Source organism: Oncorhynchus nerka, linkage group LG12, assembly GCF_034236695.1.
Source record: "Oncorhynchus nerka isolate Pitt River linkage group LG12, Oner_Uvic_2.0, whole genome shotgun sequence".
NCBI classification, from domain to species: Eukaryota; Metazoa; Chordata; class Actinopteri; order Salmoniformes; family Salmonidae; genus Oncorhynchus; species Oncorhynchus nerka.
Genome location: NC_088407.1, coordinates 36,403,414 through 36,423,900, shown reverse-complemented (window position 1 = coordinate 36,423,900; position 20,487 = coordinate 36,403,414). Strand labels below are relative to the sequence as shown.

Here is a 20,487-nt window from a genome sequence, read left to right as displayed (position 1 = left end):
AATCTGTCTGTAAACAATTGTTGGAAAAATGTATTGTGTCATGCACAAAGTAGATGTCCTAACCGACTTGCCAAAGCTATAGTTTGTTAACAAAACATTTGTGGAGTGGTTGAGAAACAAGTTTTAATGACTCCAACCTAAGTGTATGTAAACGTCCGACTTCAACTGTACGTAAAAACTCACACACGGAGATATTCACCAGACAGATGGACCCTCTCATAAGTGCTCTCTACCATGGCACTTAGTCATGTACACAGATTCCTGCATTCTGCATAAAAGCCTGAAGGATGATCTCACTCTCTTATTTGTCTCTCTCTCTCACACACAGACATGCTTGCTGAGGCGCATGGAACACAGGGATGAGCCGTCATGACCGATATCTGGAGTGTGTGGTGCACGGGTTGACGTTTATTGTTAGGAGTCTTGTCCTGGAGGCAGAACTGAGCGATTTCCCCTTAGATAGAACAGCTGCAAAGTCAAAATTGGCTTTAATGTAAAAATGTATAAAAACATCTAGTGTCCACTCTGCAGAGCTGCCTACAGAACAAGATTCATGACAAAAAACCTGCATGTGGAGCTTGGCTTCGCCTGTTCCCAACGGTCTTCATAAGGATGTAAATATTCGGGGAGGGGGTATGGCGAGAGGTACTAACAGCACTGTCAGCTCCTCCAGTGAGCTGGATCCAATTGGTGGAGGCTGGTGGCGGTAGAGTCATCTTAAAACCACATTAGGATGAGGAAGTGGTCGTCAGGGATATAAACACATACACATGCTCACATACTCGCATGAACGCCATACCATACACACACATGCAGGGACAAACATACGCACACACACACACATGCTCATGCACACACACACACACACACACACACACACACACACACACACACACACACACACACACACACACACACACACACACACATAGATTACAGTGTAGATGGACAGTCACTGCTTCGATAGATCAAGATAGCTTCACACTCTTTCAATTTCCCCTATACGTTATGATGGCACTTCACAGTTGGGTTCATACTGAAAGCTACGATTGAGATAATAAGTAAACTTCAACAGCCTTTTTCTCTTCAGCATGAGGCACAATCTATTCTGTGTCACAGAGTGGATGGGGATACCTAAGCTAATCAAAAGCTGATGCAGGTAGAATGACTCACGGGTGACTGTGACTCACTCACCTCTCGATGCTATTTCAAATACCTGTACATTCCCTTCTCTATATTCCTCCCTCCTTCTCTCTTTCCCACCACCTCTCCTTCCGCCTCCAAATGACCTGAGACCCCCATGGCTGTCAGGTGGGCGAGCGATACTTGTCATGGCGGAAGTGCCATAACCGCCACCCTGCCCCGATTCCACCGCCCCCCGCTAGACAGCATCCATTTATGCTAAAGCTAATGAGCTTTAACCAACAGGCAGGGATTATAACGAGCTAACATGGAGTCACAGTAACTTTGCTTCGACTTCTCTTCAGCTTAAAGAGCTTCAGGGTGGAGGCGAAGGTTTCACTGAAGTCACTGGAAAAGTACCCAGCTGGGCCTAAACGCGAGGTGTATTTTCATCGCAATGTGGATTACGTTAAAGGTTGACAATGATAATTGCGATGTATGCAAATAGTTCCTCTTTGTACTCCTGCATATAGAGGGTGGCTGAGGGAGTACCATTCTGGTGTTCAAAATGAGCTTGTTAATGATGTTTTAAGAAACTATTTTATTAGTAAATTGAATATGCAATGTTGGATTCTGATTCATTTAATTATGCGCACTAGGAGAACTAGGTGCATTTTCTTGAGTGCATATGGAAAATACAAAATGTGATTATTTGCAATTGGTGGGAGGATTATATCCACATGTATCATATCCCTTTTTAAATGGATTTAATTCATTTTTTCAATTCATTTCCACGTTCCTCTTTATATATCAAGATGAAACCATTTCTGGGTAACAATTAAGTATCTTACTAACCACGTTTCCATCCACAGTTTTTATGCGAGTAAAGCCATGATGTATAACAAAATAACGACAGCTGTGATGGAAACAGGAAGTTTCGGGACACTTTTAGAAATACCGACGGATCTTTTGTTCGTTCGACACGGTTGGATCTTTTTGTGTCTGTAAAATTGATTTAATGCGAGAAATGGTGGTGGAAATGTCTTTATCCACAAATATTGATAGAATAACCATCATATCGAAGTTAACTTTGAGTCACACGATGATATGGTGTGTGGTCCTCCCACTACGACTCGGAAAACATTCAGTTTAGTGGGCTACAGATGAAATAAGTTATGATGAACTTCACAGGGTGGTGGAAGAGCACGGTATGAGCTTGATGCTGCTTTCCAATAAATGTTTTTATTCTGGTGACATGATGAGCTTTGCTTGACTGCCGTTTGACCCCCAAAAAATAATCTCATTCTTATACATGATAATCTCATCATGTAGAATAACCTACCCACAGAGCCTACCCACACTGTATCTGTGAGATGTTGCATAGAGGACATGCGCCAAGACCAGAGTAGGCACATTTGCTATGTAATGCAAAATAGCACATTTTCTATTTTGTTACAAAACTATCGGTAGAATTGAAAATGCGATGGAAACACATTGAACATTAGATTTTTATGGTACATGGAAACGTAAGCAAAAAAGTAGTTTATTTGACCTCTCTGGGATAGGCGGGACGCTTGCGTCCCACTTGGCCAATAGCCAGGGAAAATGCAGAGCGCCAAATTCAAATAAAATACTATAAAAATCAAACATTCATTAAATCACACATGTAAGATACCAAATTAAAGCTACACTCGTTGTGAATCCAGCCAACATGTCAGATTTCAAAAAGGCTTTTCGGCGAAAGCATAAGCTGCTATTATCTGATGATAGCACAACAGTAAACAAAGAGAGAGTAGCATATTTCAACCCTGCAGGCGCGACACAAAACGCAGAAATAAAATATAAATCATGCCTTACCTTTGACAAGCTTCTTTTGTTGACACTCCAATATGTCCCATAAACATCACAAATGGTCCTTTTGTTCGATTAATTCCGTTGATATATATCCAAAATGTCCATTTATTTGGCGCGTTTGATCCAGAAAAACACAGCTTCCAACAAAATATCTCAAAAGTTACCTGTAAACTTTCAAACTACTTTTGTAATACAACTTTAGGTATTTTAAATAATAATCGATCAAATTGAAGACGGGATGATCTGTGTTCAATACAGGAAGACAACAAACTGACGCTACTTTTTGAGTCATGCGCCTCTCTTAAAAAGTCCACTTCAAGTGACACTCATTCAAGATGGCCATACTTCTTCATTACACAAAGGAATAACCTCAACCAATTTCTAAAGACTGGTGACATCCAGTGGAAGCGGTAGGAACTGCAAACAAGTCCCTTAGAAATCTGGTTTCCCAATGAAAGCTCATTGAATATACAGTGACCTCAAAAAAAAAATAGCTGAATGGTTTGTCCTCTGGGTTTTGCCTGCTACATAAGTTCTGTTATACTCACAGACATGATTCAAACAGTTTTAGAAACTTCGGTGTTTTCTATCCAAATCTACTAATAATATGCATATCTTATATTCTGGGGATGAGTAGCAGGAAGTTGAATTTGGGCACGCTATTTATCCAAAAGTGAAAATGCTGCCCCCTATCCCGAAGAAGTTTTTAACCTCTTGCTTCTACTTGGGACGCTTGCGTCCCAACTAGAGCTCTGGAAATGCAAATGCGCTACGCTAAATGCTAATAGTATTAGTTAAAACTCAAAAGTTCATTAAAATACACATGCAGGGTATCAAATTAAAGCTACACTCGTTGTGAATCCAGGCAACAAGTCAGATTTTTAAAATGCTTTTCGGCGACAGCATGAGAAGCTATTATCTGATAGCATGCACCAATACACTACAACACAAAAGCACAGCAGGGGACGTAAACAAAATAATTAGCATTTCGGCGTTACACAAACCGCACAATAAAATAGAAAACAGTCATTACCTTTCACCATCTTCTTTGTTGGCACTCCTAGATGTCCCATAAACACTATTGGGTCTTTATTTCGATTAAATCGGGCCATATAAAGCCAAGATATCGTTATATGTAGACTGTGTGATAAACGAAAAAAACAGCGATTTCACAACGTAACGTCATTTTTTAAAATTCAAAAAGTAGACGATAAACTTTCACAAAACACTTCAAATACGTTTGTAATGCTACTTTAGGTATTAGTAAACGTTAATAAGCGATAAAAATCATCCGTAGGCGATGTAAAAATCATTAGCTGTTGTCTTGGAAAAAATTTCACGAGAGAGCTCTTCCAGAATGATCTGGGCGGAGACTGGAGGTAAGTGGTGCCCCTGTTTCGGTTCAACCAAGAATCAAAGATGATTCAATTCACAAGACTCTAGACAACATGGGGATGCTGTGGGAGTTGAATGCTCGGTCTTATCTAATTCGGCTCACTGTTAACAATTGCTGGAAGTGGCGCAAGGATATTTATTTCCATTTTCTGTGATCAGGTTTTCCTGCGCTTTCCGATGTAACGCACGTTATGTTATAGCCACAGTCGTGATTTAACCAGTTTTAAAAACGTCCGAGGGTTTCCTATCCACACATTCTAACCATATGAACGTACTATATTCCTGGCATGAGTAGCAGGGCGCTGAAATGTTGCGCGATTTTTAACAAAATGTTCAAAAAAGTAGAGGGTAGGAGCAACTAGTTAATGTAGTTTCTTAAAGATTTGCATGCAGTGCCGACTCGACCTGAAAAGGAGGCATTTCGAGGTAAAGGGAGAACATTATGGTTGTAGTTTCTGAAGATCATAAGATCATTTAAAATTCTCATTTCAACTCTGCTTTCACAGGCCATTTCATTGAATTGGAATCTAAGCCGTCTCAAATTACATCCTATAGTTTTACATAACAATCATTGCTTATTCTGACTTGATGAAGACACCATTTTTTTTATTTAACTAGGCAAGTCAGTTAAGAACAAATTCTTATTTACAATGACGGCCTACTGGGGAACAGTGGGTTAACTGCCTTCTTAGGGATAGGCGTCCCGTCAACGGGACAGTTGTAAGTCATGCAGCGCCTTGTGTCACGTTCGCAGATTTTAGACAAACAACAAATGTCGGTACATATACAGTAAGTGTCTTATATCTACTGAAAGCTACAAGTCTTGTTAATATAACGGCACTGTCCAATTTACAGTAGCTGTTACTGCGGAAAAATGCCATGCAATTGTTTGAGGAGAGCTCCTAACAACAAAACACTTTTTTCACCGCGATAGGTTTGGTAATTCCCCTCTGAAGGTGAAATGTGTACTTGCTTTGATTTATCATCGAAAGGGTCCCAGAGATAACATGAAGTGTCGTTTTGTTAGATAAAATCCTTCTTCATATCCTAAAAAGGTCCATATAGCATGCACGATCGATTTTGTATTTCCACCGGTTCCATTTGCAAAGAAAGGAATCTGTGAAAATCAAACCCTAAACGTTGTTTCAACCAGTCAAATCACGTTCGTATGTATTCCTCCGAGATCCTAGAAGGTAACAAAACTTCACTATATCATTAGGGGTGTAGTATATCCTATAGGACACCAAATCTGGCTAATTAGAGAGCGACACCTTCATGGCACGCCAATAACGAGGGTGGTCTTCACTTGATCGACTCTAACTTTGTCAAATAAACACCAATCGGGTCAAACAAAGCTAGCTAGATAGCCAATGAGCTGGGCTTTACGGGAGTAGCCGAAAACCCTGTATCTGTCGCAAAATGTAGTTGCCAAACATGTGCGACAGCATGCCTTTTCCTTTTGAACAAAAATTATAAGAATATTCAAAGTTATGAAGTTATGAAAACTGGCTGTTTTGCAAATGTTGAACTTATAATATGGCTACTAATACTGGAAAAGCTAAATCAAAGTCCAAGTATACAGATTTGACGAAATTCTTGCAGAAATATGTAATGTGAATGCAAATGTCTCCTTCACGATTTGCCCAAATGTACCTGGGTGACTTCACACTAAATGTCATGTAGTTCGCTCATACTTCAAGTTATCCGTCTGAACATACACTTTGCACATACACTGCTGCCATCTTGTGGACACCACTGGAATTACAACCAGAGTGATGGCTAGAACTGGGACCTTTCTGTTGCATTTCAGAGATGGTGGTAGAAAAAAAGCTGTTGTTTTTTTCTTTGTATTTTCTTCTACCAGAACTAATTGTGTTATATTCTCCTACATTCAATTCACATTTCCACAAACGTCAAAGTGTTTCCTTTCAAATGGTACCAAGGATATACATATATCGGGGCGGCAGGGTTGCCTAGTGGTTAGAGCGTTGGACTAGTAACCGGAAGGTTGCAAGTTCAAACCCCCGAGCTAACAAGGTATAAATCTGTCGTTCTGCCCCTGAACAGGCAGTTAACCCACTGTTCCTAGGCCGTCATTGTAAATAAGAATTTGTTCTTAACTGACTTGCCTGGTTAAATAAAAAATATCCTTGCTTTAGGGTCTGAGTTACAGGCAGTTAGATTTGGGTATGTCATTTTAGGAGAATATTTTTTTTTTAAAGGGGGCTTACACTAAGAAGATGTTATAAGGGATAGAACAACAGATTTTTACCTTGTCAGCTCAGGGATTTGATCCAGCAACCTTTTAGTTACTGACCGAACGCTCTAAGCACTAGGCTACCTGCCGCCCCATATAGGTCATAACTGATGACCTCGATGCCACCAACATAATGTGTTGTAGTAGGTTTTTCAGCATTTCAAATGGAACTTGTTTCAGAAAATAAGTTATTGCATGAAGAATATACTCTAATGCTAGACTTGCACTGTTTAGCCAATGATTTGGCTAAACAGTTCAGCAAGTTTAGCTTCTGGTCAAACTTAAGAGCAATAGTTAAAAGTTCACGGCAGGAGGCAATGTTGGAGTTCACACTGTAGCCACATACTCACCAGGATCCCATATCAGACAGACAACAGAAGGACTTGTCAGATAGTGTCTGGTTAGAGCCCTGTGGGCCCCTGAGGGCATCCATATGGGCCTGTGTATCAGCCTCTTATTCAGGGGTCACTGTGGGGCCGTGTCAGAAACTTCCAAAACATGGTTGTCCGAACTGACAATGATTCATGCTACCCAGCTACTGTATGTCTACTGTCTTGTTGCTCTGAGAGACCCCTGAAAAGGTTGATGGTACAGTACTGAAAGGTGCCTCTTCTCTGGAGCCGATTTCAGATATTGGATATAACTAATTTGTCCAACACTTTGCTCATCCCTGCCTTTGTCCCGAATGATGGGAGAGTCACATGGGTGACATCATTTCTATTCTTCGCTTGTAGTTCCAAGTGAGTAACGTTAGCCTCTTGGCAATATGTGGAGTCACATGAATACTGCATGTCCAGAAAAAGGGACAGAGGCAACGTTTCAAGGGCCTGAGGGAACTCTCATAAGCAGTGTGTGTTTTGACAGTGGCCCTCATCCACCCATTACTGTGTTCTAGTGGCTCTGTAGCACACTTCTGAGTGCCCTTCCACCACTCCTGAGTGCACTTACATGGCCTGACTCTCTCTGTTGGCTAGCTGCCCGGATGGTTCAGATGGCATGCTGTTTTGGTGGCATACTCGCTGCGTGAGTGACAATGACTAAGCATAGGATATCTACGCTCGTCCTACAGTTCAATATTGTTTAATTATTTATGAATGTTAAAATATTTGGGTCACAGTTGTTATATTTAGATTATATTGTGTCATTTCTAAAGAGGGGTAAATGGAACTCCTCTTATATCCTCTCATGTGTATCCATTTGCATATATGTGGGGGTATATGTCTTTCTAGCTTCCAGTAATGCTACTGTATTCTCACAATGACATCATCCCAAACTCTACTTTGTTCTACTCTTGTCTTCTGGCTCTTCTGTTCTGACACTATCTAATGTGAAACCCCACTCCTGGTCCCGACAGTACAGTACAGTACATCTCCTCCCTGGCCTTTCTACTGCACTGTGCATCACTGTCGTCCCCTCCCCCTGGCTCTGGTCCCACAGGGGCCAACAACTCCTCAGGGAGTCTGGAGTCATAGTTTGATGAAGCTGTGCCGAGCGAGATGGCCCAACTCCAAATCCGACCGCCTCTCTATCATCATTCAGGGAATGAAGGTTAAGAGAGGAAGGGAGAGCTAGGAAGACAGAGAGGCATCAAATCAATGCCCGTTGATGAAGGCATGAGATCAGTTGAAAGCTCTGGTTCTCCCATTTCTTTAGTGTCCAGATACTTCAGTGTCGATTAACGTAATTGTATATAGATCAGTCTACCCGTGGGTGTTACTGCATTAGTGTTGTTCAGTTCAGTGGTTCCTACGGTTACTGTTATGACCTTTTTTCACCATTTTTTTATTGGAGTACGTGCATGTCATGGCTTTGAAGTCACCACCATAATTCCTCTCCAGGCATCTCAGCAGGGTGTTTATGAGGTGTGAGTCATACAGCTGACGTTACACGTCAGTACTGTCACCCCATGGAAAGTTCACACGGTCAGGGACCAACCGCTATCAACATGGGTTCACACGTTTTACATACATGTAAATGGTCTCAGGATATCGCAGGTTTTCACAGGTTTTGCAGGTTTTCACAGCCTCACAGATTCAGTGTTCACAGGTTAGAACAAGGTCACGGGGATCTTCAAAAGAAATCTCAGTCAAAACAAATATCCTGAAAGAAAAACATTGCTGTTTGTTTTGTCTGGCTTTTTTTGTAAACGATTGTTCTACCACAGAGTTTCTAAACCCAGAGGTGCAACATCGCAAGACTTACGGAAGCGCTTGCGAAGCAGATCAAACCGGGGTTTGGGAAGTCAATGAGAGAAGTGAAAAATTCTTCCTTAGTTAAAATTTTCTCGAAAACTAAAGGCACATCCTAGATTCGAGCCAATGTCTTAAGTAGTTGAACATGCTATTACTCCAACTTTGTGAAAGTGACAAACTGACACGTTTACATTTTTGTCAAAAACAACTTTATATCGAAGGATTGCCTTTGATTTGCCTGTCTGATTTGATGACAGTTAGACCCGATGACCTGTTTCTGCGCATGAGCTTAGCTAGCAAACGTCGCTGTGACATCGCCTACAAGTGTGATCGGGGAGAAGCAGTTTCTGCCTGTCTTCATACTGTACTGTCTTTGGTTCTACTTTCCCATTTGTCCTTCACACGTTGACCTTAGTGCACACATCATCAACATGTGACAGGTTTTTGAAAGTGGCCCCCCTCTCGATCCACCCTCCCATGTTTTAACAGACGATACAGCATTGACACAATCAGGTCGCTGCCCAATTGAGGACGGGCTGAGGTATACCCAGTAAAATGCTTTATGGTTATAAAGCATTTTACTGGGTATCCCTCAGCCTGTCCTCAATTTATCAATTGTAAATATATAAATATATATATATAATATAAACAGATGGATGGATGCCGAGGACCTGTCTGTCTTGTAAAAACCTAAAAGCAGTAAGAAACAGATGCCAGTCAGACAGAGGAATTTGATAGCTGTTCGTTTGTGATAGGATAGCAGCCATAACTAACAGTGGAGATGGGTGGATGAAGACCAGTGGCGTCTTATTTCGGTGGCCGCCACATTGGCATACAGTGGCAAAGACTTTGACTGGACAGAACAGTCTAATCCAGGGGGACCTTGTGTATCAGGTTTCTGGTATGACCCAAGTGCAGACTGTGTAGAAGTAACCATTTTTATTGTAACATCAGGGGCAGGCAAATGACAGGTCAAGGCAGGCAGGGGTCGATAATCCAGTGTAGTTGGGCCAAGGTACAGGACGGCAGGCAGGCAGGCTCCGGCAGAGTGGTCAAGCAGGCGGGCTCAGAGTCAGGACGGGCAAGGGTCAAAACCAGGAGGACGAGGAAAGAGAGACTGGGGGGGGGGGGGTGACAGGAGCTGAGAAGACAGTGGTTGACTTAAACAAACAAGACCTGGGGATAAGTGGGGAAGATGGGCGACACCTGGAGGGGGGTGGAGACAAGGACAGGTGAAACAGATCAGGGCATGACATTGTGAAGATCAAAATGGGTTGCAAAATAGGTTTTACTAAATAGTATATTTATAAAAAAGTAAAGGATGTCATAATAAACACACTCACAGGGTGTGGAGTCTGTCTTTTTTGGCTGATAGACTGCATGAGGACAGTGTCATAAAGAATAGGGCTATATCCCAAATTAGCCCAATCATTATCTCCTCTGCAGAGTCAAGATATATACGGCTATAGTTTTGGATGGGGGTGATCTGTCGGATAGTATTTCCGGCGTGTTGTTCTGATGAATCTGCAAATCAGCTTGTATTTTAATGGCAGCAATACAATTAAACGATCCATCTATATATGTAAAGCTCCTCTGTCTTCGTCGCTAAAAGATGAAAGGGGAGTGATAGAGGTCATTAAGATCCCTTATATCGTACACAATAGCAAACATGTCTTGCACAAATTACGCACATTTATTCTGAAAATACACTAATTAGTCAATAATACCAGGCACTAATAATGTCTTAAAAGAGGAAGCATTTCTCACCTTCTTTTACCCAAGTTTCAGTTGAGAGGTTTTTCAGTCTGCTGCAGATTTGACGATTCTGTGTTGTTGTGGGATGGGCTAGGATGACAGATTTGTTGTGGGTTTTTAGTTTGGATGACAGAAAAGAAAAAAAAACGAGTTTGGATGAGAGAATGGCCTGACAGATTTTCCACCGCCAGATATGGCTCAATCCTCTTCTCAGTCTGTGATGTTGGCCCCCGCCCAGGCCCGATGAGCCAGACGGGGGTCCCCTGGGAGATCTCTGTGTGGTCCAATCACCGAACGGCATGGCCAGTCCAACGAGGCCGTCTGGTGGCCTGGACCTGGTTCAGACTGACAGCGTCTGTCTCTGGCTCTGTGTGTTTGCAATACTGAGCGAGAGTCATGCTCTCATCTCAAATTCCACCTTCTCCAAATCTAGGCTATCCCCTGATCTCTCAAGCCATAATCAAAGTCTTGAGATAGAATGTCTTTTCGAGAGAGACTAGCTATCCCCCTGCCTCTTTCATGTGTAAATCTAATCTCTGTTCTGCCATTAGGGTTCATTTGAACCCCAGTCAGAGCGTGAGCTGGGCTCCTCTACTCACACATTCCAGACATCCCCTAGACATCCAAGGGCATTAGATATTACAGACAGAGAGTGCACGTGCACAAAGTGCGAGACGTGTGAAACCTGACTTCAAATCAGTCTTCTGTCAGCGCTAGATCTTCAGCTCTGCATTTAATCTCTGACATGTCTCAATCAGCATTCTCTTGATCCCGAGTACAGTAATGCATCAAAGCCTTATAGATCATTATAAACCGGCTAGTTTGGATTCTGGATTGGCTACATTCTACATTCTAGCCGTGTGTATGACACTAGGGGTATGACACACCGTACTTGATTAAAAAAATACTTGTTCTTATATTACTGTAGCTATGGGTATGATATTATAATATGGGTCGTTTTGGGTACATTTCAATGTAGTCGATTACACAGAAAAGGTTTTCTGGTACACTGACAACTGTATTCCTCTTCATTCTGAAGTTGCCTTTTCTGACTCCAACCATTCTAACCATTGTGTCTTAAGCAGTGCTCTTCTAATGCATTCTCTGGCCTTGCTGAACGATTCCCCTCCTCCTCCACCACTGCTTCTCTGCCTACACCTCTCTTAGCTCGGGTGTCTGCTCACCGCGTCTGCCCCGATGCTCTCCATTTGTCTTCCTGGGGAAGGGAGCCGCTGGGAGCGACCTTGACATATTAGGACATTAAATCTGAATCAGCGCCTAACACCATCCTAAAGTGTTTTCGCTCGCGCTCTGTTTCCTCAAGCGCATCGACAAAAAAACACAATTTCTACCCGGAGTGTCTTGTCTCTCTCGCACACATCTCTCTCTCTCTCTCTCTCTCTCTCTACATCTCTCTCTCTCTCTCTCTCTCTCATCTCTCCCTCTCTCTCTCTCTCTCTACATCTCTCCCTCTCTCTCTCTCTCTCTCTCTCTCTCTCTCTCTACATCTCTCCCTCTCTCTCTCTCTACATCTCTCCCTCTCTCTCTATCTCTCTCTCTCGATCTCTCTCTCTGAGACACACACACAAGCATGCACCCCCACACACTCACATACACACCTACAATCGTTCTGTATTTTCCCTGTCTCACAATATATTCTGATTTAAAGTTGTATTTTTTTCTTCCTCTGTTTGTATCTCCTCTTTCATTGTTTTCTTTATGACTCTCCGTGCATCATTCTCTGATACAACAAATGACTGTTTGGAATGGAAATGACATTGTACCCTGGGGCATCATCAGTGACTTTCATCAGTTGATGTCAACATGAATATGTCTGTATAAACCTCAGAGCATTTCTCCGCTATCGAAACTCTGTGCAGTGCAGATAGATGTTGAATGGCAGTTAGGCTGCGTTTACACAGGCAGCCCAATTCTGATCTTTTTCCATTCATTGGTCTTTTGACCACAGGAGGTTGGTGGCACCTTAATTGGGGAGAACAGAACCGTGGTAATGACTGGAGCGGGATCAGCCATTCTCAACTCATCTTGAACACTGAATAGTCCATTGCAGGTTATGTTGCAGGTTATGTTGTAGGGTAGGGTAGCCTAGTGGTTAGAGCGTTGGACTAGTAACTGGAAGGTTGTAAGTTCACACCCCCGAGCTGATAAGGTGCAAATCTATTGTTCTGCCCCTGAACAGGCAGTTAACCCACTGTTCCTATGCCGTCATTGAAAATAAGAATTTGTTCTTAACTGACTTGCCTGGTTAAATAAAATAAAGGTAAAAACAAAACTCTCCTTCCAGACTAATTTTTTTGTAGTATACCCTTGGATTTCATCTATTCAATGTGGCATGCTGCAAGGAATAATATGACATAAAATGCTTCAGAGAGAAGCATCACTCACTGTTTCTCCATTTTAGAAAGTGGCTTTGGCAGGAGTGAGAAGAACAATGTATTTTTCGTACCAAAGATGTTCGGTAACACTCCTTTCCGTCTTCCCATTACCCTCTTTCCCTGTTCCCCTTCCTCCTCCTCCATCTCACATTCCCTCTCCCCAGTGCACTGTTTCAAAGTAATTATTTCTCACTCATCTACTATAGCTCATCTCATCCATCCAGTCTATTAATCTGGGTAGCTGAATGGCAAGTACTAAATTAACTCTCCTATTAACTTCACGTCATTACTCTTTTACACGTTAGCCACCCGGACACCGGGCTCCAAACACAATCCCCCAAATTAGCCTTATTAGTCACATAATGTCTCATTGATGACCCTTTGACTTCAATCCCATGGGAGATTTAATGAGCATTTTTTTTGTCTCTCAAGCATTTAAATCCAAATGATAACAAAAGCGTTCTCTCTTACTCGGTGGTAATGAGGCTGTTTATACTGGGTGAGGAATCATTGCTCAATTAGGATTTGTTGTGTTTTTCCGCTACTGTCCCTTTAAATCTAGTTAGCTTTTGTCTCCTTTAAATGATTAAATGCACTTACATTTTCAGGCAGCAGGTAGCCTAGTGGTTAGAGTGTCGGGCCAGTTACCGAAAGGTTGTTCGTTCGATTCTTCAAGCCGATAAGGTGACAAATCTGCCTTTGTGCCCTTGAGCAAGACACGTATTCCCTAATTGCTCAAGGGCCTCTGATAAAGGTAGACCCTGTTCTCATTGGGAGTTGGGATATGCAAAAAAAAAACACTTCCATATGCAGATAAATAGGACAAATACAAACACCCACCTAATTATGAATTCCATCCCAGTGCCAATAATCTGTCCTCATCAATAGATCCTAAAATTCCCTGCTCCATTAAACTCTCAGGCCTTAATTAGGGCCAGTGTAGTGGTGGGGAGAGATCCATCCCAGTATCTGGAACCGCTGACCCCCCTCACCAACAAGGGAAAGAGAGGGGGCCTGGTGGTGCTAGCACTTAGCAAAATCCAACTGGTGTAGACTTTACCGTGAAATGCTTGCCTACGAGCCCTTCCCAACGATGCAGAGTTAATAAATAATAATACAAATTAAAACGGAAACACAAGATGGACTAAAATACACATATATCATGAAACCAGTGGAGGTTGGTGACTTGACAAATGGAGGAGGATGGGATATCCACGGTATTGGCGTGGAACCCGCGGAGACGAGTGTGTTTCAAAAATCGTCAAAGGGAAAACGATTTTAACCTAAAGCATTTAATAAAGGCATTTTATAGCACAATGTTTCGGGGAATGGGAAGGAGAGAGGATTACTTACACTCTTTTGGGAAGGAATCACAGCGGTAATTGAATGAGGGTGTGAGGCATGCGTTGAGGTGTTCAGAGGCTTGACTTCAGTGCAGGACAGGAGTTGACTGGGAAGACGACAAACAATAACACGACACACTACACAGTTAGACAAAAGAGCTAAGAATGAGTTAGTCCAAGCAAGGAGTAAAATCACTGTGTAATAATGTGATTGTGTTTGTGTGTGTGTGATTGACTCTACATACAGTAATGAGAGAACATTGATAAGGGTACTCACAGTGCTTGGAGAGGAAACATTCAATATGCCAGTGGATGAGAGAGTACATGAGACACTGCTTCAGTTCATGTCAGGAGAGAGTTGACAATAGTCGTGGATTGGAGTGGTCATCACCTCTTAAATCAGGGAACCGGAGGGGATTTAGCTGTAAATACAAATAGCAGATACATTCCATTACATAGTAGGTTTGGACAACGAGTTTCTCTATGAAAAACACAGACATCTCAAAATTCATAAAGTTTTAAACAGACTGCACATCCCGTCCACTTGACACATCAAAGTAGCCCAAGAAACGTTACTGAATAAAGCCCTGATCAGCCCTGATCATCCACTTCACTGACGCACCGCACGTAACGTTGCCAATTAGTTTACCCTGACCAGATGGACAGGGTGCATAGGATGTGTACAGCTGCTCTTATTAGTGGCCTACAGTTGATCAGACTGAAAAATATTATTGTTTTCATCCCATACAGCATGTCATATTTCTAATGTTTAGGTGTCGCCTAGACTGCTGCAACATTTATGTCATGAGTTTTTGCTTGTGTCTGTCCAGAGTGATTATGTGTTATCATCTTTGCTAAATAAATACAGGTGGAAAGTGGAAAGCCTACTTGAGCGCACGCAAAAAAATGCCCTGTGTCAACCTCTCTCTTTTAAACAACATTTTTACGGATGATGCGATGGAAGTTATCAAATCAATTCAGAATAACTTTCGGTATCCCAGAAAAGACAGTCGAAAGTTCGACATGTTCAGCAAGTAAAGGATCGTAACATGCAATTACCCCGCGGATATCGACTCTGCCGCTTGAGCATGCTTTTGGGGCACAGTCGATAGCGCGCTGGACTTCAGGCTAGAAGGTTGAGGGTTCGAGGCCTGCTCCCTGCCCGTTTCATTACAATATGAGCCCTGTTTTGTTTTGCCGTTTAGCTGAACGATCGATGTTCTTCAGGTCACTGTACCCCACTTTCGACCCAAGGCTCAGACTTTACAAAAAGCAGGCACGGCCAGCAATTCTTTTGATACCAATTGGTATAGAACGGCCTCACCTTTTCATCCTTCTTCATGAAAATGACCTCAGGCAGAGGTAAATCCTCGGTTTTAATTCACACCATTTCCGTGTACCCCAGATTTTTTTATTTATTTTTTATACCTTTAGTTAACTAGGCAAGTCAGTTAAGAACACATTCTTATTTTGGCTGGATCTCCTTTGTGTGGTGGACCATTTATACACACGGGAAACTGTTGAGAGCGTGAAGAACCCAGAAGTGTTGCAGGTGTTGACACACTCAAACCGGTGCGCCTGGCACCTACTACCATACCCCGTTCAAAGGCACTTACATTGTTCACTTACAATCCATGTCTCAATTGTCTCTGGTTAACAGGGAGCCTTTTATGCCTCCTCCCCTTCATCCACAGTGATTGAAGTCAATTTAACAAATGACGTCAAAAATGGATCATAGCTTTCGCCTGGATTCATCTGATCTTTCTGTGTCATGGAAAGAGCAGGTGTTCCTAATGTTTTGTGCACTCAGTGTATCGTCTTGTGAGTATGCATAGAGTCAGTGCAAGCGAGACATTCATTTGAGAAGCTTTGAGGGTCCCATGTGGCTCGGTTGGTAGTGCATGGCGCTTGCAATGCTAGGTTTTGTGGGATTGATTCCCACGAGGGAAAATTACAAAAAAGGAATGCACTCACGACTGTACGTTGCTCTTGATAGGAGTGTCTGCTAAAATGTGGCAGCGAACTATCCATTTCAAGAAAGCAATCAAAATTCACGTGTGCTTAGGTTTTTAAAAGGTACTGACTGACAGCCTATGGACTTCATCTCCCATCCCTCTCCAAGTAGGCCTCAGTAACAGCAGCAAAGTCAGTACACAGCTTCGAGTTAAGCAGTAAGCTCTGGCTCCGAACACACTCAGCCATCAGCGGGATCTGTCTGTCGTCTCTGAGTTACCCAGGTTAAACGACCCCCACAGTGCACTGGGGAAGATGAAAACACTACTTGCTGACCGCGGGGACGTGAAGAAATAGCTCAACCCCTACTAGGCCACTCCTTTTTTGTGCAGCTCTGTCAGAGCACTCATCCAGAGCTTTGCCGAATGGATCGGGGATTGTGACGACTTGGTGTGCGTGTGTGTGGGCGCTCTGTGTGTGTGTGTTTGTGTAGTGTGGCCACACGTGGCCATACACATGTTTGTGTGTACATTTCTGTATCTGTCTGTGGGTGCATATCTGTCTGCCCGCTGTGTTCTGGCAGGCTGACGTTTATTGTCATAAGTTATTGTCCTGGAGGACAAGAACTGAGCGATTTTCCCCTTAGATAGGACGGATGCAAAATCAAAATTGGCTATAATGTAAAAGTGAATGAAAATCAAAATGTGATTTTTTTTGGTCTTAGTTTAAGGTTAGGGTTAGCCATTAGGTTTAGCAGTGTGTTTAAGTTTAGGTTTAGGGTTAAGTTTAAAATCAGATTCTATGACTTTGTGGCTGTTCCAGCTACTGGCCACTCTGCAGACCTACCTCCAGAACAAGAACAAAAAACGCTAACCTGCATGTGCGACTGTATTTCCTCTTCTAATACCCATGTGTCTGTGTGTGTGACAACCATTGTGGTTGCTGCCCTGCTGAGTGTAAGATGGTAACGTTGTAAAGTAAATCCACTTGTCTGGTTCAGAGTGGGGCCGGGTGGACTTGATCTCTGATCACTCCCCTTCATCAAGGCCTCCCATGCCAGCCCCCTCTCCCATCCCCTCTTTCCTTTCCTCTCTTCAACACTGAATGCTCAATGCTCTCTCTCCACTCACCTCTCTAATTCAGCACAGCAGCACTTCCATTCCAATCTGGTTCAGGAGGTTGGACTGACTATCTCTTTAGAAAAGCGTACCACTTCAGGGGTATCCTTCGGGGGTATCCTTACTGGCAATAGTGCAATACTGGAATAGAAATCATGCCAATTGAATATATTTTAATATAGAGTTCCTCTGTGTCTGCTATACCTGTTGGTTGGCCTGTGTTTACAGTTATATCTGAGTCTCCTTTATACTTTGGTTTGATTCACACCAAACATGAAGAATATGCAGTCTCGCAAAATGAATGCAATTGACTCAGAATAAAATACGCCTGTCAATTTCCCACAGACTGCCATACCTTTTTCACCCTTGGCGAGCAAAAATGTCACAAACAATTACTTTCCCGGCACTAGCGGCGCCATCGCTAGGTGTTTGATTTGGCTAGGCTGGAGAAATATCCTCAAGGAGCTGACCATCAATCTCAGAATCTCAGGGTCCTTGCTCCATAGCTGTCACCTAACCATCACCTGCTCATGAAACTGCCAGATTTTGAGATTTTGGTGATTTGCCAGTGTGTTTGCTGGTTCGCCCCTAGCCCACGGTTATTCGTCAGTGGAGAATGGTAATAAAAAGAAAATGGCTCAAGAGTGCTGCAGTTTTACAAAAATAATTACTGCTTCTTCTGTGTGAGAAAGGGTTAATAAGATTCTATTTGAACTCCGTTTATGTTGATGCAAAGATTTTGTACAACCTGTAATTCAATCAGACCCACGATGTTGATCTCTCTCTTTCTCTCTCTGTTTCTCCTCAGGTCTAGTGACTATGGCACCACCTACAGCAAGCTAAACCTGATGCCTGGGACAACTATCGTGGTCTCTAACTTCTATATCTGCCCCATCAACAAGAAAAAGGTAGGAAGTCTTCAGCCTGCTTTGTCTATATTCTCCCCGCCACTCATCTGCAATTACATTACAGCTGCAATTAGTTATTGGCAACTTCCTCTTAGTCCACTGACCTTGAAGACAATTATTATCGAGAGACAACACTCAGCTGCTTTAGGAAAGCTTGGTGACATGGTTTTCGATGGTTTTAGATAGGGATTTTGTTTATTGGTTTTTCCGTTAAAAAGATACGAAAATTGTATACAATTCCTTGTCAATTCCTCGACTCCTTGTACGTCGACTCCAGGTGGCGATTCCCATTTCTGAGTGTCAAGAATCGATTCCGCTAGGAATTGACTCCTAAGATTCAGTGTTTTTGGAACAGAGGAGACTGATTAGTTGCCTTACTTCCGTGAACACAAACACTTGCATCTTTCATAGCGAGCCAGCGAGGACCGGAGAGAGAGGGGAGGGGCACCAGAACTGTGCACTAGCCCTATCTATCGGCAATCGAAAGGTGTATTTCGCAATGGAATGCTGAAACTTGCAATTTCTCAGCTTGCAATGTCTCGCAACTTCAGTAACGCTGGGCCTATCGTCAAAGAATAGGCTAGGACATTCGACACGCAGCAGACTGAAGACAGACTGAAGACTGAACACACGCATCATTAGCAAAGAGTAAGAGCAGGCAAGCCAGCGTGAGGAAGAAGGTAGAGGGGGCAGGCAGAAAGAATGTCTTGGTAATCTGTATCTTGCAATATCTTGTCTTGCATGCCTCACAAGTTCATCAAAGTAGCCTAAAGATTGTCTCTTCCTGTCTGGCTTTATTTATATTACACAACTTTCCCCAGGCCTTTATAGCCTACCATCTAGTTAGGCTACAACCTTATTTTTTTTAACGTTAACAATTTTTCTTAACGTTAACGATCCCAACTTCGTTTAAACATTTTAATGTTTAAATGTTCACATCCCTAGTTTTAGACACAGCTGAGCTGTAGATTTCATGAAACACAAAGTTAAGGAGAAAGTGGGTGCACTCACTCTCACAGATGACTTCAGGTTCAGTGATCTGATTGGACCTGCTTCTTATTTTCCCCTTCCGCCTCCCGTGGCAGCTTGTCCTTTCAACTGATGTTATCCCCTGGGCTCAGTGCTCTAATCAATAAGAGATTGAGGAGATTAGACAAAGTAACTCATCCATCCTCTCCATTCCACCAATTCCCAAATTCACCTGGGACTCTCTGACTCACCCTCCAGGGTCACCCACACACACATTTTCGCAATGGTTGGAGACGAGACACTGGTACTGTAGCGGTTAATTGCCTGGGAATAGACACCGTTGCCTTAGAGCACACAAAGAGCTACACTTACCTCGGCCTAAACATCAACACCACAGGTAACTTCCACAAGGCTGTGAATGATCTAAGAGACAAGGCAAGAAGGGCCTTCTACGACATTAAAAGGAACATAGAACTCGACATTCCAATTAGGACACGGTTAAAAATACTTCAATCAGTTATAGAATCCATTGCCCTCTATGGTTGTGAGGTTTGGAGTCCATTCACCAACCAATAATTCACAAAATGTGACAAACACCCAATTGAGACTCTGCATGCAGAATTCTGTAAAAACTACACTTTGTGTGCAACACAAAACCCCAAACGATGCATGCAGAGCAGAATTATGACTAAACCCGCTAGTAATCAACATCCTAAAAATGCTTTTAAATTGTACAACCACATAAAAGGAAGCAATGCCCACACATTCCACCACAAAGCCCCTCACCAACAGGGAGGGAGGGAGAGAGAATCTAAGTGAGAGACTGACGGTGAGTGAAAGAGGGAGAGAGAATCTAAGAAAGAGACTGACAGCGAAGGAAAGAGGGCGAGAGACTGAAAGAGAGAATCTGAGAGAGAATCTAAGAGAGAGTGAGTCGACAGGGGGAGATGGTGTCTCGGGGGTCCCGACTGTGAACTGTGAGTGTCTGCGTTCTGACAGTCGGAAGTCTGGTAATAGGAACTGTGGATCAGTTTGGTATTTAAACACACCCCAGGGCTAGCAGGAGGGAATTCCTATCAGTGGGAGCCCAACCACTGCTCTCTCTCTCTCTGTGTGTGTGTGTGTGTGTGTGTGTGTGTGTGTGTGTGTGTGTGTGTGTGTGTGTACATACAGTGCCTTGCAAAAGTATTCAGACCCCTTAGATTTCTTTCACGTTTTCTTGTGT

General features: G+C 42.8%; 1 protein-coding gene across 5 annotated transcripts in view; it reads left to right on the top strand.

Moving 5' to 3' along the window:
* The window catches only part of LOC115139084 (VPS10 domain-containing receptor SorCS2-like), a 347,718-nt gene that overhangs the window by 140,823 nt on the left and 186,408 nt on the right, over positions 1-20,487 (top strand). For all 5 annotated transcript variants that reach the window (XM_065025557.1, XM_065025555.1, XM_065025556.1 and 2 more), the window contains exon 3: positions 18,194-18,293. In XM_065025557.1, coding sequence (XP_064881629.1) covers positions 18,194-18,293 — 100 coding nt within the window. The remainder of the gene's footprint in view (positions 1-18,193; positions 18,294-20,487) is intronic.